This window comes from Aptenodytes forsteri, unplaced genomic scaffold (assembly GCF_000699145.1).
Source record: "Aptenodytes forsteri isolate BGI_AS27 unplaced genomic scaffold, ASM69914v1 Scaffold257, whole genome shotgun sequence".
Taxonomy (NCBI): Eukaryota; Metazoa; Chordata; class Aves; order Sphenisciformes; family Spheniscidae; genus Aptenodytes; species Aptenodytes forsteri.
In genome coordinates this window covers 1,048,524-1,065,602 of record NW_008795194.1, presented here as the reverse complement: position 1 = coordinate 1,065,602, position 17,079 = coordinate 1,048,524, and the positions used below count along the sequence as shown (strand labels likewise).

The window sequence follows — 17,079 nt, the reverse complement described above, 5'->3', positions numbered from 1 at the left end:
CCAACGGGTAGTCAATATACATGGCCATGGACTCAACTGTAAACTCAAGCCCCAAGCTAACATATGTTGGTTGGTATTCTATGATCACCATATTTGGCAAACATAAGTGAGCTCATTGAAATTTATACCAGTTGTTTCTACTTCTTCTGTTAGAGTTAGCTGTGGCCTTGCCATTTTTGTTACAACAAAAATTCTGATATGTGTACAGTAGTAACTGGATTTTCTCAACCTGCTCTCTTCTGTTAGCCGCATCGCTTGGAATGGTTGTCATCCATTTTTTTGACCTGGGCTTCAGTCTCTTCCTGTATAGTAATTTACCCTTCATTACTGCCCAGTAGTCTTACACAGATCAAAAGTGTTGCTCATACCATGACACAATGCAAAAATCTGTACATAAGTTACAAGGGTTCCATCAACTACTTACAAAAAACACTTCTCCACACAAATGTAGTCCTCCTGCCAAAATTTTGAGCCCCCTCTTTCAAGTGTGTATACATTTGAGCTTTTATTGAATTTTGTAATAATCAATGTATTGAAAAAATATGGACTGTTTTACCAGAACTTTCCCCAAAAAATCCAGCCTACAGGAGACAGTTAAGAGAAGTTATCAGCAACAGGGAATTGTCAGGTTTGAATACAGCAAGTTTTCTGCTATACTGATGATTGTAATAGTATTTTTTACTCTTCCGTGATGATGATGATGATGTTGGAAATTTTCAGCCAACAGCTGTATGATATCCAGGAATAATGAGTTTATACTTTACACTTTTAGAAGAGCTTCCAATTACTAAGCTCAAGAACATACTCACCTTAATTCTTACTTGTTACAGATGTGTTCATATAGATGTTTTTGCTATTTATAGCATTTTATGATCAATAGCCTACTGATGAGTAACTTGATGTGCAGATGTTAAATCTGGGTCAGAAGATTCCATGGGGTCAAAACTTTTGCTCTGCATTCAGTTTGGCTGTTATTTATCTGATGGTATTTGGATCTTACAGTGCATTATGTGACTGTCATACATCAGAATTTATGATCTTCCCGTACTTGCTATGGCAATCTCATGACTGAGGATAGTTTTGGGGTTTTTTCCCCTCTAACAACTGCTATGGGGAATTTCTATTATGATCAGAAGGTGAAATACAGCTTCTTTCTTTATACAGTGAATTCCTTCACTTTCCGTTATATACTGATTATACTTCTAACACTACACAGTACCTAAATTTCATCAGGAAGATCATCAGGAATACTTGGAATTAAGAAATATTTTAGAAATTTTGTGCAACCATCCTCCTGTTTTCAAAAAAGTAATCATAAGAATAATCTGATCTTTTGCTAAAGTTAGAAAGTTGTATTTTAGTACCATAATTTAAATCTGTAATCAGTGGTATCATAAGCTTGAAAAATCATTTTTATTAACATACAAAAAAGAATAAGGAAAATAGACATTGTAATTAAACATTTGCTTTCATCTACAAATAAGTACCGTGATTAACAAAACAATAAAATAATTCTTTAACTTCCTGTGAACAGTTAGAAACAGGGTAAGGAATTTTCTGACATAGAAGCAAAAGAGTCTTCTGAAATAGAAAATATTTGGCAATATCTTTTAGTCTCTCAATAAAATATTCATGTAAACAAGTAATCCATATTTACAATATCATATGCAATCTTCTTGGTTACATGTAGTAAGAAGTGTACATGTAATTACTGTACATTCAATTTTAAAATCTAGTTTGCACCATCATTTCTCAATTTCATTAATGTTGGAAAAAACACTGCTCTGCTTCTGGGTGCAGTACTGCATGACAGCATGTAAATACATTAAAAAAATAATTTTTTTTCAGGCATCTTAAAAAAATAGCACTTTTAATGTTAGGTTTTGTAACTTCCTATGTTTTTATAGGAATCCAAATTTGGAATGTAAGCTCTACAATCACGTCCCTGTAAAAATAACAATGTAGAAGATTTCCAAACATGCAGAAAAATCCTGATAAAAAAGCTAGAGTTCTACCTTCTATTTATATATTTGAAAATATACCTTTTTATTTCCCATGTTGCTACTATTACACATAAATACAGGTAAGAAAAATTGCATGAAAGGAAAGTTAATGGAAGGCCACTTTGAGAAGCAGCTTTAGGAATATGTTTTTTTCCAGAGAAAGTTACTCTCCAAAAGTTCTATGTATTTTTATTTAGCACTTGAACTAACCTCATATGTTGCAAGGATACTTAAAGACCTTTTTAATCAGTTTAGAACAGAAGCCAAAAGACTATAGCATGTTGAGTCTGTTTTAAATTGCACACACCATGGTTGAGCAAGGTTTAGGAGCTCACAGCTACCGCATCTCACGGGGACCGTCCAAAGACCAAAGCAGCCAGAAGCCCACAGCTCATACACATGAGAGATCACTAATTATAGTAATTTCCCAGAATGGAATCTTCCAGCTCCCACTGAGTTTCTACTATCACGTATAACCTCGAAGTTGAATAACAAAAATATAGTCTGGCAGATTACCCTCAAAAGGTTGCTAATCCTTGATTTTCAATTAATTAGTTTTATATCATCAGAATACAGAAGTAAAGAAATGCCACCATTCTTTTTCAAGTATCATTACTCTTGACAGTACATGGAATAAAATGGAAAACAGAAGGCATACTGGTTACTATAGCTTAACTTTAACAGCATATAGAACCATTTACCTAAAAGCTGTTGATTTCAATACATCCAAGTCAGTGTTATAACAAAAGAAATCACAGATTTTGTGGGTTTTTTCCCCGATATACTGTACAGCTAGAATTTCTTCCAGAACAATCCTTAGACAAGTGACTACCTTCCACACAAACACATGCTTTTATTAGATTACTTAGTGCTATGAAGGGATTGAGTGAGCTTATTTGCACAGGTAGATGAGTCATAGTAACAGGCCAATACGTACCAACTTAAAATGTTGTTGCCTGTGTGAGTGCAGTATAGGAAGCTAGCATGGTAAATTACTATGCAATTACTAGTTGAGTTCATTTATTCACTTCATCTGTTATACTTCAAAAGTGTTAATAGAGCATCTCTCACAAAGACTAAACGTGCATCCACCAGCTGTAAGATGCTTACTGATTTCACCAAAAAACCAGACTTGTTGAGCAGACCATAACAAGATCAGAAGAAGACAGCACAGTTTAGTGTTCTCCAGAAGGTACTGCGAATCCCTCTTCCTACTTAATGTTCAATATATAAATTTGTAATAAGATGCATAACATAATCATGTCATGTCAGTTGAGCACTAATGTCATGTAAAACAAGCGCTCTTGTTTTTCTCTCAGAAAGCTGCTATCAGTACCATTTGGATTTTATGCTGAAGCTGCGCAGAACAATTTTAGGGAAGACAGATAGTTATATGGAACTTGAAAAACAGGGAAAAAGCTGTCCAATCCATTGCACATAGTGGAACTGGAGGAGTGTTCACACAGTAGGATAGTACTCCTTCTGTCATACCCGAATTCTACACTAAGGCATTTTAAAGCAGGTATTTTCTCAAATGAAACAATACACCAATGCTAGGTGGCTCCACAAACATAGGTAAATAAAAACATAGAACTCTGGGGTGTAGTCCTTGAGTACCAAATGGTACAGCAGAAAAGTTTTTCAAATAATTTAGTGTGCTAGCTTTCTATACTGCATTCACCAAATAATTAAATGTTATTACAAATCAGATAACAGAACTGAGGTGCTTCTTGTCAGAGAAGATCCAAAATAACTCATGACCAAAATTGTTTGTACTAACACAACACTGAACTACAAAAATTGCGTATTTGCTAAAGTTTAATGTGTTTAAATATTTTAAAAAGCTGAAGTAGATAAAAATTTATGTAGTCTTTAAAAAAATAGGAAATTATATGCTGTCTGAAACTGTTTATTTTGCAACACAAACAGTGGTAAATTTGGACTTGTAGTGGGCTCTGAAGCTTTTACAAGAGATTATAATAGAAAGGCTCATCATTGTGCACATGTGCAACCAAAAAAATCTAGTATAATTATTCTTCTATAGTAGTAAAAAATGTAAGTATTATTTATATCTCTGAAAATAATGAATGAGCATAATACATTAACACTCCGATTACTAGAAAGAGCTATAAAAGTAAAGTGCCAGTAGAGACTCAAATTGCATTATTTAACACTTTAATTTCAAATTAAAAAGTCATAGAGTTTATATAGTTTGCGTATAGACTAAAGTATATCTTCATGCCCGTGATGATAATGATTTTGACACCAGTGTGGAGATACCAAAACTGGTTTTCTGTTAATGGGTAGCGTTTTAATCAAATCAGCACAGCTCAGCTGTTTCTTGGAGGAAGCATTTCTCACTTCAAGCTCCTTTCTTCTGTGAGACTGCTAGCAGTCTTTTCTGGTTTCTAACCTAATTTCTAGTCTAGTGCCATAAATCAATAGAACTGTGCAATCAAATAAAGTTTGATTATCAAAAGTAAAATGTTGCCTTCTGGGATAAAAGGAAGGCTTGGTTTAAGTGATACATATTTTTCTAAGTGTGTATCTATAGCTTTCCAAATAAGACAAATTCTGCATTTGCATGTCTTCCAATTTCCTTAGATTTCAGTAATGATCACACATAATCCAAAGCCAAATGTTGTCTGTATACAATATATTTGGTAGAGTTGGTTAAAAAGTCAACGCATGCGTTCTGATTAAAAAAACCCCAAACCATAGAAAATTTTAAAGGAAACATAACACTTAATGAAGATTTCAGGCAAACTTTCATTTCTTTTTTTGAATTCAAAATTTTAGACTAAACGTTTTTATGGTGCAACTCTGCAAAGTGCTGAATGACCTCAAATCCCATAGATCTTAGCAGCTGGTGAGAGGGTTAATCAGCTTGAGAAATCAGGGCTTTAAAAAAGTGAACATTACCAGAAAAATTATGTGTGACCAACTGAAGTTTGCTGTCCGGTATACTTCATGACTCTGATTCATAACCTGCAAAATCTCTCAGAGCAAAATTTAGTCTGAATCTTGTTAACTTTTCATGACTATATGAGATATAAGCATTAAATTAAGAAGTGATATGGAAAACATTTTCCAATTATGTGATTTTCCCATTATGTGATGTCATTCACACTCTCATTTTTTAAATGAGGACCGAGCATGAACCAATATAATATGTTTGGGACTTACTGGAATTTAAATTCATGTGCAGAAAACTTGAGTATCTTTGAGCAAGCCATACTGAAAAAAACCCCCAACCTATTTATATGTCAGTATAACTAAATTGGAAGGAACTGGGGGGGGGGGAAGGCAGTATAATAGTACTGTTATTCTGTGTATTTTCTTTACATAGTTGATCGTTGGCCTGCTTCATCAAGTTTGAGGTTTTGTTTTCTGGCTGCTTCACTATTGATCCTCAGATCAGATTTATCTGCATTGCTACCATCTGTCATTGTGGATTCTGCTTCTGTGCCTTCAGGAGTCCCTCCAATGGGCCGCAGAACTTTAGCATTCTCTTCTGGGGGGCGCTTCCAATGGGACCTGCTTGCCATCCACAAAATAAGTGCACCAAATATGACAAGCAAAAGACCAAGACAGTTGACAAAAGTTGCCTCTGGTGGGGATGCACTATATGCAGGATTTTTCCTTTGGAAGGGGGAAAAAAAAAAGGTCAGTTGTTTTAGAGACAGTCCTGGTCTAAAAACAGCAGTCTCTTTCTAGGTAGGAGGTCTTTTTAAAACAAAACAAAATGGAAGTACAGTTTGCAATGATTAACTTTAATAAACAAGTGAAAAAAAAATACTTACAATGAAAATATAAGCTTTTCTGTGATTCCCATGAGAGCTGTTGCAATCACTGTTGCAAAGATGGTAAGACCCGAATAAACATGTATTGGCATGAGAGCTGCTCGGAGAGGAACTGGAGCAAAAGGGAGCAGAAAGACAGCGAAACCCAAGAAAAGCTAAACAGAAAACAGATTCATAGTTAAAGCTATATGGGAAACAAGCTGTACTTCTCAAGCAGAATAAAAATCATCGTAAAAATTCCATATTGAGATGTCTTCAGGTACAAATTTGAAAAGAATTGGCATTTTTATTTCTGAATATGTTTCTCTTCAAAACCTAAGCAATAATTTTGGATTAGCACCTGGGAAGCAGAAATGAAATATTTTATAAATAATCCCACCTAATATCAGTGTCCAAACTTACTAGTAATGCTAAAACTGCAACTGCAAGTACTGGAAACACAAGTTTTCAGTGTAACTAATGCAGTAACATATTAAAGGTGTGAGTAGCTACATTTTTACAGTCTCTTCAATTCCTGTTCTCTGCCTCTGTTACAGATTTACACATAAATGAAGATCGCAAGGCAGTCTAACCTTCTGACTTGAGTGGACTAAATAATTTTACCTTGTTAGAGTTTTGGTGAAATTAAAGTTCATGTCTTTAGAAGAGCAATGGTCTATATCTCAATATATCAATCAGCTGGCATTTACAGAGTGAAGATGTGTGTGCGTGGCATGAAGTTATTCAGGGGACATGAGTCCTCCCATTAGCACTAATTTTGTGACGGAAGATAACCCATCATGTCACATGGTTTCCATCACAGGCTTGCCCAGTCATGTTGAGGTTGCATCCCTTTAGTTTGTTCTACCGTTACTCACCCCTGCTGCTAAATTAGAAATAGTGCATGAATTTGTATTTCATCTTGCTTTAACTTCCAGTCTTAGTCCTTGTTTTGTCTTTCCATGCTGGATTAAAGAACCTGGTATTTCCTCCCTGGGAAGCTTTTTAATACACCATAATCAAGTCATCTCTTAATCTTCTTTAGATCTGCTAAACAGTTGGAGCTTTTTAAGTCTTTCACTGGAAGACAGTTTTTCCAGCTCTCAAATTACTTTTCCAGATTTTCTTTGCTTCTTTTTTATTTTTTTTTTACATTTTTTAAAAAAAATTATTCCATAGTATTTCGTATTAGTTTTGCCAATGCCATATATGGAGGTTAAGATAATTTCTTATTAGAGAATTTACTTTTCCTGTTGTCACAGCATCGTGAGAACTCATTTTGAGCTTCATGTCGTCTTTGAGTACTTCTTCCCAGAGACATTGCTTTCCAAGAGGCAGTCTCCATTTTATATTTCTGCCCTATTCTTAAATTCATGTCCTTGTGCTATACTGTATTAACATACATTTGGCTTAAATACAATAAATTTACACTATTGTTCCTGTAGGTATAGTATTTTGTGAGCATCCCCCCTCAATAATTTTTCAGTTCTGAGATTGACATACCATTTCTGGCAAATGCCAAGTGTCTTCTCTATTAACAGAGATACTACTTTATGACTGTTTCTTAACAATAGTGCTCAATCACCTAACAAACATCAGTCTCTGACTGGAGACTTGTATCCCAGTTTGGAGGAAGTAACACCACAGTTCTATTGATGAGACAGGCAAGGCATTAAGTGCCATTGATCATGTTTATAGTAGCAAAATGAAAAGTAGAATTAAGATCTTATTCACAATTCTTTATCTTAACCATTAGAAAAAGTGCTGATAATATAGTGGCAGCACAGATTTCCCTGAAATAACTGCATTATTAAGACAAGGAAAATCTTCACACTGTTCCTTCTTACTCATTAGCTGTTGTTCAACTATAAAGAATATACTCAGCAACGCTGCAATATGCTTTCTTTTTCCTAAGTGTTAAAAACACTATTTCAACACTATTTCCTGTACCTCCTAGCCTGAGCAGTGAAGGGTAAAAGTCCAGAACCCGAATCGCTCAGCTGGGGATTTTCTGTGCTTGATCACCAGATAATTAAGTCTATTTTTTTTTTTTTAGTGTTTTGGCAAAACAATTAAGAATCACAATCTGAAGAAACAAAATAAATTTCCATAGTGTAATAACACAATATAGGGAATTCAGAATGTATATGCAGAAACATCACATCTGTATGTGTACACGAAATGTCAGGGCATGCCTGATCTTCTTCTATGCCAAATGCAAAACATACTAAGTTAGCTCATTTTAGATTATGATAACTCTAATTCTTTGCCAATAGGAGCCGTTAAAAGCATGCACGTGAACATCTATCAAAGTTTTGCTGATTCAGGAAAGCTGGTTAGCCAGTAGTAGCTCATTCAGATGTCAGATCCTTTAGATCTGCACTGCTCCCTGCTGCGCTTGTTCTGCTGATAAACAAAAGTCTTGAGGCCAAGAAGTAGCTACTTAAAATTATGATAGCTGGAAAAAAAGAACAACATTTGAGACTTCCTTAATAAAAGCTCTAGCTGTATTTAAATATGCTGCCAACAAACCAAATCACTTGCTTTAACTTCAGCAGTTTATAGAGCTTAGAAACACACTACTGTATAACTGGATAGTAAATAAACTGCCATTATCCCAGCAAATAAACAAAATATGCTTTAAAATACATTTTTCTTTGAAGTCAAGGATCCAGTATTTGCACATTTACATGCTAATTTGCCAAATCACAGAATGTAAAATGGGTATCCCAGTAGTTAGGGTGTATTAGTGAGGGCCTATTGTGCCTGAATTACTCAACACGTTCTTCAAATTTACAACCTGTTTATAAATACAGTTAGATTCTGACCTGGAGAGAATAAAATATAACAGCAGTCAGCCCAATCCAGCTGTGCAGACTGTACATGTTAGGAATGTTCCTGGCATTGTGGTATTCAAACACAGCTACCATAGAAACAATTGCAAGAATCATAGCTATGGTATTTAATCCAGCATGTATGAACTTCATTAGGAGTTTGCTGCACTTCCAGGTCCAGGGCAACCTGTACACAATAATAGCTGAAGAAAGAACAGAAACAAGATTTTACGCCTTATAGGATAACTTCTCTCAGATTTTAATAATCATGCATCATTCACATAGTTCCATTGTAAATTACAGGAAAATCCAACCTTTAATCCTCTAAAAAAGTCTATTAAAAAGCTGCTTCTCCTACACATAGCATAGCCTTAAAATTATGATAGCTGGAAAAAAAGAACAACATTTGAGACTTCCTTAATAAAAGCTCTAGCTGTATTTAAATATGCTGCCAACAAACCAAATCACTTGCTTTAACTTCAGCAGTTTATAGAGCTTAGAAACACACTACTGTATAACTGGATAGTAAATAAACTGCCATTATCCCAGCAAATAAACAAAATATGCTTTAAAATACATTTTTCTTTGAAGTCAAGGATCCAGTATTTGCACATTTACATGCTAATTTGCCAAATCACAGAATGTAAAATGGGTATCCCAGTAGTTAGGGTGTATTAGTGAGGGCCTATTGTGCCTGAATTACTCAACACGTTCTTCAAATTTACAACCTGTTTATAAATACAGTTAGATTCTGACCTGGAGAGAATAAAATATAACAGCAGTCAGCCCAATCCAGCTGTGCAGACTGCATATGTTAGGAATGTTCCTGGCATTGTGGTATTCAAACACAGCTACCATAGAAACAATTGCAAATCATAGCTCTATGGTATTTAATCCAGCATGTATGAACTTCATTAGGAGTTTGCTGCACTTCCAGGTCCAGGGCAACCTGTACACAATAATAGCTGAAGAAAGAACAGAAACAAGATTTTACGCCTTATAGGATAACTTCTCTCAGATTTTAATAATCATGCATCATTCACATAGTTCCATTGTAAATTACAGGAAAATCCAACCTTTAATCCTCTAAAAAAGTCTATTAAAAAGCTGCTTCTCCTACACATAGCATAGCATAGCATATTCCAAATATACAGCTGAGGCTTAACTATAGCTTTTAGGGAGATTTCTTCCTAATTTAAAAAAAACTTAAATGTGTTTCAAAAAAAGAACAGTAAACAACTTGGTGTCGTCTTTTCCTCATTCCTTAAATTGATCTAACAGGGTTTCTGCATAGGATTTTGGGTTTTTTGCTACTAGTTTCCAATTATACAGCTGAGGCTTAACTATAGCTTTTAGGGAGATTTCTTCCTAATTTAAAAAAAACTTAAATGTGTTTCAAAAAAAGAACAGTAAACAACTTGGTGTCGTCTTTTCCTCATTCCTTAAATTGATCTAACAGGGTTTCTGCATAGGATTTTGGGTTTTTTGCTACTAGTCAGATTGGAGGAATAGGGCCCAATTCTTATACGCAGAAGACCACCTATTGAGAAAGTGTGTAAGAAAGATAATTTTTTAATATTTATTCTCTTTGCCAACTTTGGATAATACTATTCTCTAATTGCATAGATATTTATATGACTATCTATTGCATTGATATTAATAGGACTACTTTAAATGGGAAAATGCTACTCAGCATAAGGGAATCATAATATGACTCTCTTAAGAGACAAAAGGATTTGGCAACTACAACTCTTCCAACACTGTTAGATGAAGGTAAGGGGGTTTTGCCTATATTTACATTAATAACTCTAGCAGACAGTGTTTTGTCCAGTCTGAACAAAACAACTTCTAGTGATCTAACTCCAGATGGTCCATAAGAATAACTTAGCCTAGAGCTGCTTATTGCCCAGCTCTTTCCTCAAGGTCCCCACTACTCTTTCCCTGCCACAACTGTCCCCCGCCTGTCATATGACCCAGGTGCTTTCCACAGGGGGGACACACAGACCAGATTAGATCACTGAAGCCCCAGGTACATCTGATTACAAACTAGGTAGTAATTCTGGATGTGTGACAGCACATAAGTATATTCAGATAACAGGGAACAAATATTTATGAGGACACCTGATCACTTGACCAATAAAGGCTAATGCCCGCATCCATAATGTCTTGCCTGAGCAAAAAGACTGAGCTCCATTCATCTGATTGGTCCCGTCCTCATTTAAGGTTTCTGCTTATGAAATGACATTAAAATCGTTACATATAATTAGCTATACTAAAACAAAAGAATAAGAATATATGCAGGTTTTTTAAAAAGTTCCTGTTCCAAACATTAAGTAATAGATGTGCACCAGAAAAAAACCCTATTACCTGATAAATGCAAAGAGTTGACTTAAGTGACTCTCATATGCCTTACTAATTACTTCTCCATAACCCTAACTTTTTATGCAAAAAGCATAGGTTATGGAAAATAAATAGGATATTCATTCTGTATGTTGTGATGAATAATAATAAATGACAAATTAATTTCAAAGTTCTGTTTACACATTTTTGTTTACTTGAATGCATGCCAGGAAATACAGTACTGCACTAAATAATTCACAAAGAAAACACTGTTCACAAGTGAAATTTCCAGACTATGATCAAATTTTAAATCAATGTATGTGTGACTGTGTGAAAATATAATACTGGAATGAAAGCGTCCCTTAGAATATTTAAATATATACAGCACTTAGGTAGTTCTCAGCTTTCTACTTTTAAAAAGTAACAAAAGAAAAACCTACAAAATCAGGAAGATAGAAGCCTTGTTTTTAAGACAGTTTGACAGTTATCAATCTATATGACATAGGTATAATTCAGCACACCAAGCTTATGATCGCCTCCAACAGTTCCCCAAAAATTACACGATAGTCTTATATCTTGTTAATATTGAAATAATTGCCTGCATCAGACTATTATTAATTAACTTAGTACTAATGATTATGATTTCTAATTTTGTAAAGCAGGTACACCAAAAGGCCCCAAACAAGCCGTAACATCCCATGAGGATATTCCCAGTAAATCCTCCTTGCTCCATCTTACAATATGGCCCATAGTATTGTCAACGATTTATTCCCAGTGCAGCAGAGTACTGGACTCTGTATGTCTTGAAGTAAACTTCATGTGCATAGGTCCTGGTCTCAGTTTTCAGTCTTTGATCTCAGAGGGTCAAGTCCAGGCTAAAATTTTTGTATAACATTTTTCTTTGGTGCATAAGATGCTGTCATCTAGTTGATTTAACTTCCAAAAATCACTATCAAATTCCCTAGTCACTCATCCACACAACCTCAGATCTCTATCTGGGCCATGAATTTTCTGGGCTGTTTCCCATAAACAGTATGATAGAAAAGCAAGGAATACAGACCAATGGCTTGGACACTTGTTAACAATAACATGCACATGATATACCAGGACATACATCTAGTTGATTTAACTTCCAAAAATCACTATCAAATTCCCTAGTCACTCATCCACACAACCTCAGATCTCTATCTGGGCCATGAATTTTCTGGGCTGTTTCCCATAAACAGTATGATAGAAAAGCAAGGAATACAGACCAATGGCTTGGACACTTGTTAACAATAACATGCACATGATATAGCCCAGGACATATGCATGATAGTACAATTTGGTTTAATCCTCTTTCCATTTAATTCCTTTTTCACACTACGTGTGAAGTTATACATTGCAACTTGAGCAGATCTGACTGTTTATCACTGTGAAAAGACACAGTCCCATCTCCCCCTCACCACTTTTGTTCCACTTCTGTGTGCTTCCCCGTGCCTTTGTCATAACTGGTGCTTTTCTGACCAGCAGGAGGAAGCAAGACAATGTGGGGAACAAAGGGGAGAGGAGGAGGAAGATTCTGCTTTCAGTGGGCCAAGCTCTTAAAAACTGACTCAGACATGATGTGTAATTTAATCTCAAAATTAAAATAGCCTGGGTTAAAAGCACATACACAATTACAGCATTTTTATTGGTGACATGCTAAAGCAGTCCCGTGAAGAACTTTCTCTAGGTACACCATCTCTACTATTGTTAAGAGATTTGACAGTCTAGGCATCCTTAGACACAGCTTCTTCACTCAGATCTCACTCCTGTTTTGAGGTCTGATTTTAAAGCACATCACATAGGGCAGAGTGATCTTGCAATATCTTTTATGTGGCATGGGACATCTGTTCTTTGCCAAATGTACAAAGCAAAATTCTAGAGTTAGCTTTTTAGTATTTGACTGGCACGTGCTGCATGTGCTGTGGGGAGGTGTCATGGATTGCTCATGAGATGCCTTCCACCTTAGAAGGCACACAGCGTGGTTCTGTGAGTGCACTGGGGGTGCACTGCACAGCACCTCACAGCTGCCAGAAAGGAATGTTCCTCTTCACTCCTCGTATTTCCTCTCCTGCTCCTTCTTGGCTGATCCTGTTGCTTACCTTCGGCAAGTTCCGAATGCCCACTGGATTCTTTGGGAGCCACTTTAACACAGAATGGACAGGTGCCCATCTGTGATTTCAAAGGGACTCAAACCAAGCTCATCAAGAGAGCTGCCTCTTCACAAGTTGCCTGTGATGAGACCCTTACAGCTCAGCAGTCATTTGCCCTTCCAATTCTTGAGAATTCTGCAGCCCATTGGATGTTAGAAACTCCAGGAATTCGCTATTTTTCCTTTGAACAGATGTTTTGTTATGTTTGAGGCAGAGGTAATCGTGTTTGTCAGATAACTCAGAGCAAGCATTATCTTGCTAGATGTGATTTCAAGATGAAAGGCTATGCTTACTTTAAAATAGATTCGCACTCCTTCTCCTTGCTCTTGCTCATTGTCCACCATCTCCCTTCTCCCATCTGTGGCACTTTTGAGACCCTTTGTGCAGACAATTCAACTTTCTATTCTGGCAAAAACTATACTTGGGGTGGGGGGTGGGGTGCGTGTGCTAGTTTTCTGCTAGTTGAGTTAATTCAGTTTGTAAGTCTGACAAGGGCCAAAGCTGGCACAAACAAACCAGTCGGAAGATGAAGTCTGAGTCAAGGAGAAAGCTGAAAGGGAGAAGTGGAGGAAAACAGTAGGAATATTTCAGCCACAGTGAGCTGTTAGATTCTCTCACCCACCTAGGTAATTCATCTATACAGATGAAATTTATTTGACTCTGTAACACCACACAGCAATGTGGCAGACCAGGATTTTTCTTTCTCTTTTCTCTGCACAAACTCTTAAAGTAACATTCCTGTTGTATTCCCTTATTAATATACTGCTGACATTAGGCTACATCCTCATGTTTTGCCTGTTTAAAATACAAGTTATATGATATTTATAAATCATATATGATGAGGAACATTAATTGTGCAAGCATCTTCCAAGAGTCATAGTGTCAACCTACAACTTTATTGTATAGAGTTTACCTGTGACTCATAAGCAGTAGAAGACTGATCTGAGGATGGGAGACGAAGACTACCCCACCCTCCTTGTTCTGACTCACTCTTTATTCAGTCTTCCACAACCCCAAAAACCACCACGCTGCTCCTCAGTCTGCAACAGAGATTGTCACATCTCTGCAGAAAAAAATTTTCTTTTATAAAGTGAGTAATGGGAAATCTTAAAAAATAATTTATTCCACATTATATTTTGATGGGTTTCTTAATTAGTTCTTTGGGAGAGAACCAAACATTATTATCATTTGCAGGCCAAACACAAACTAGCATGCAAATAATCCTTTGGAGCATGCCCTGTGTCTACAGTCATTGTTTAACATTTCCACATGTAAAATAAGATAGAATTCCTTATTTACTTACTTAACCCATTCTATCACACTACTATTCCTTCAAGCCCTTCTTAAAACTCACTTTTTCCTCATGTTTTTTTCCTATCTCATTCTTTTCAAAAATGTTGCTGTACCAATATGCACACAGACTTTTATTGCCTGTGTTTTTCCCACTTTAAGTCTAGAAAATCATCTGGACAATTACCGTGCACTGACAGTGTTTTGTCAGGTATCATTTACCTATAGGTTCTGATCCACAAATAGTAAGTATTAATATTAACATGCCTACAGCTTTTTCATTTGATTGACAAGATATATACAACACTTATCAGGGCACATCTACTTCCCAATATGCACATTATTATAGTCATCCCTTCTACCTCCTACAGACGAACAATACAACATTTCTATCCTTTGTATAGACTTTAAAGAACTCAAGAAACGGTTGATTTGGTTATTATTTCAAATCCTCCACACAATTTAACCAAGATATTTATTAGCTATTCCTTTCTACTTTTAACTACTTAAAGACTTCTTTTTCTTTTATGTGTGCAAAGAGATATCCTATTCCCCAGTCTCATCCAAATTACTTTGTATTCAATGGCAAACTTCTGTCAGCCAAATTTGAATCAGATTCACAGTGGTATCTTATCTGTTGATATTTCATCTGATTTACTACAATACTCCTTTGGTCTCTGACTTGCTTTTCTTGTTACAGAATAGGATTTCCTCCCCAAATAATGCTCTATTATCAATGAATTCCTTGTGTACATTCCTTTTTTTTGGTTTTGACCTATGGTAAACTTCCATTTACTTTACATATATCCTTACCTACACAAGGCTTAAGGCAACATCCTTACTCTGTGACACAGGGACAAACTGAGTTTCACAGGAAAAAAAAGAAAATGCATAGGAAAAAGCTGCAGAAAACCTCCCCCTGTTTTCTCCAAAAAGTCTAGGCTTATCTAAAATGCAGTAGTTTGATCACAGTAAGTAGTATAGATCTTAGTGAAGACAACAGGTGTTTCTCGTTGCTTATTTATAGCCTGAAATTACACTTCCCACAACCTATTGAGCAATATTATGTAAAACAACTTCGAAATACTGTTTATTGCTCAATAGTAATTTGTAACTTGAAGCCACAAAACTGAGAACACACCCCACTCCCATTGAAAAAATGAAATGTGCAGCGTATGTTCAAATCACAACATTCCTTCCATAGCCAGAACTAGACAGCCACCCACTCCTCCTGCATCTTCCAACCTCTGACTGGCTGGGCTCCTGCCGAAGAGCGAGTGAGCGAGCACACATGTGATGCAAACAACATGTTCCACCGGAATGAATGTCCAGATGTGCTGGACAAATTTTCTGGCTGGATGAATGCAATATATCATTCAGCGGTGAAGCAAATGTAAATAAGGTTATTAGAAATGAAATTCTAAGTTTGTCTAGACAAAATTCTAGTTTGCCTTCTGTTACAAAGAAAAAATACTCCTGCTTACATTTATACTGTAAGTCTCCAGAGGTTCTTCATTACTTAAGAACAGTAAAATCTTCCCCGCCCTCTCCCCCCAAAAGTCAGTGGTAAAACTGTGGGAGAATTTCCACTGTTCTCTGCAGTATTTATTTGCCCTTCTTGGAGATGTCACTAATGTTTCACTTAGTTCTTTTCATGTTGAAACTAGCAAGAATTTTGTCAATGCCTTTATAAAACATTACTGTTGGAAGCTGTTATTTGTGTCAAATCTCCCCATTAGTTTTAATGCCATTAGCATAAATTGACACTCCCAAATGTCAGGATTTTTAAGGTACAGTCCAGTGCCCTTATTTTTGCAATATTTAGCTCTAGTTTAAATATATTCACAGGCTAGATAATCCCCTCTGTGGTGCTCTATCATTATCTGCTTTTTAAACTTTACTGAGAGCATTGTATTTTTCTTTCCTATATTGATACCGTTTATCAACTATCGTGTGCCTAATTTAGTCATTTTCTTGGAATTAGCCAACTACACTAACAGCAAAAACACAGTTCAAACTCCAGTATTCCTGTTGGCCTCAAGGAACAACCCTTGCACTTACGACCTAACATACTAATTGTGTGGGATGGAAAAAAAGATACTGTTCATGTTGAAGTGTAATGGGAAACATTTAAAAGTCAGTCCAAGGCTGAACCCTATGCAATCGAAAGTTCATACACTCTATAAAAAAACAAAAACCACCACTGCATCATAATAATTGTATGTTATTTAGGCAACAGAATTAAGAATGAATTTAAAAGATATATTTTACAAAATAATTTACGCTAGGCCTGGGCTGATGGATTGCATTTTAATGATGCTTATGGTGCTACATTTTCTCTGGCACAAACCCGGTTCCTGGATCTAGCTTCAGTGGTGCTGAACCTTCCTTTCTCCTCTTGGGACATGGGAGAGAGCCAAAAGAGAGGGAGCCAAAAAGAAACTTTCCTAGGGCAGCATTTCTGGCATTTCGATTCCTAACTTGCATAAATTCAGGCTGACTAGGAAAACACACCTCGCAAGCGTTACTCAAAGTGCAAGGCAATCCCAGGCCAGGGTAAACAAGTGCTTGCAGAAAGAAACATATATAGCAGTTTTGGCTTATTACAAGGGACTCTTTGTCCCTTCTCGGGGAGCGCTGGCTTTCCTACACC

The 17,079-nt window shown here is 36.1% G+C and overlaps 1 protein-coding gene and 1 long non-coding RNA gene across 2 annotated transcripts in view; one reads left to right on the top strand and one right to left on the bottom strand.

Annotated features, from left to right (window-relative positions):
- LOC103898324 overlaps positions 1–6,489 on the top strand; it is a 32,948-nt gene extending 26,459 nt beyond the window's left edge. The window contains exon 3 of the long non-coding RNA XR_657539.2: positions 6,343–6,489. This is a non-coding gene — a long non-coding RNA (uncharacterized LOC103898324). The remainder of the gene's footprint in view (positions 1–6,342) is intronic.
- LOC103898325 (cytochrome b reductase 1) lies at positions 1,418–8,905 on the bottom strand. Its single transcript, XM_009278574.2, has 3 exons — positions 8,614–8,905; positions 5,807–5,961; positions 1,418–5,645 (listed from the first exon to the last, which is right to left on the bottom strand). The coding sequence occupies exons 1-3, from the start codon at positions 8,770–8,772 to the stop codon at positions 5,345–5,347; spliced, it is 615 nt and encodes a 204-aa protein (XP_009276849.1). The 5' UTR covers positions 8,773–8,905; the 3' UTR covers positions 1,418–5,344.
- Positions 8,906–17,079: the final 8,174 nt, after the last annotated feature.

Coding starts and splice junctions, on each gene's coding strand:
- LOC103898325 (XM_009278574.2), bottom strand. CDS start 8,772: ATGAAGTTCATACATGCTGGATTAAATACCATAGCTATGATTCTTGCA. Junction 5,962..8,613: donor TTATATTTTATTCTCTCCAG/GTCAGAATCTAA, acceptor TTTTCTGTTTAG/CTTTTCTTGGGTTTCGCTGT. Junction 5,646..5,806: donor GAAAAGCTTATATTTTCATT/GTAAGTATTTTT, acceptor CCCCTTCCAAAG/GAAAAATCCTGCATATAGTG.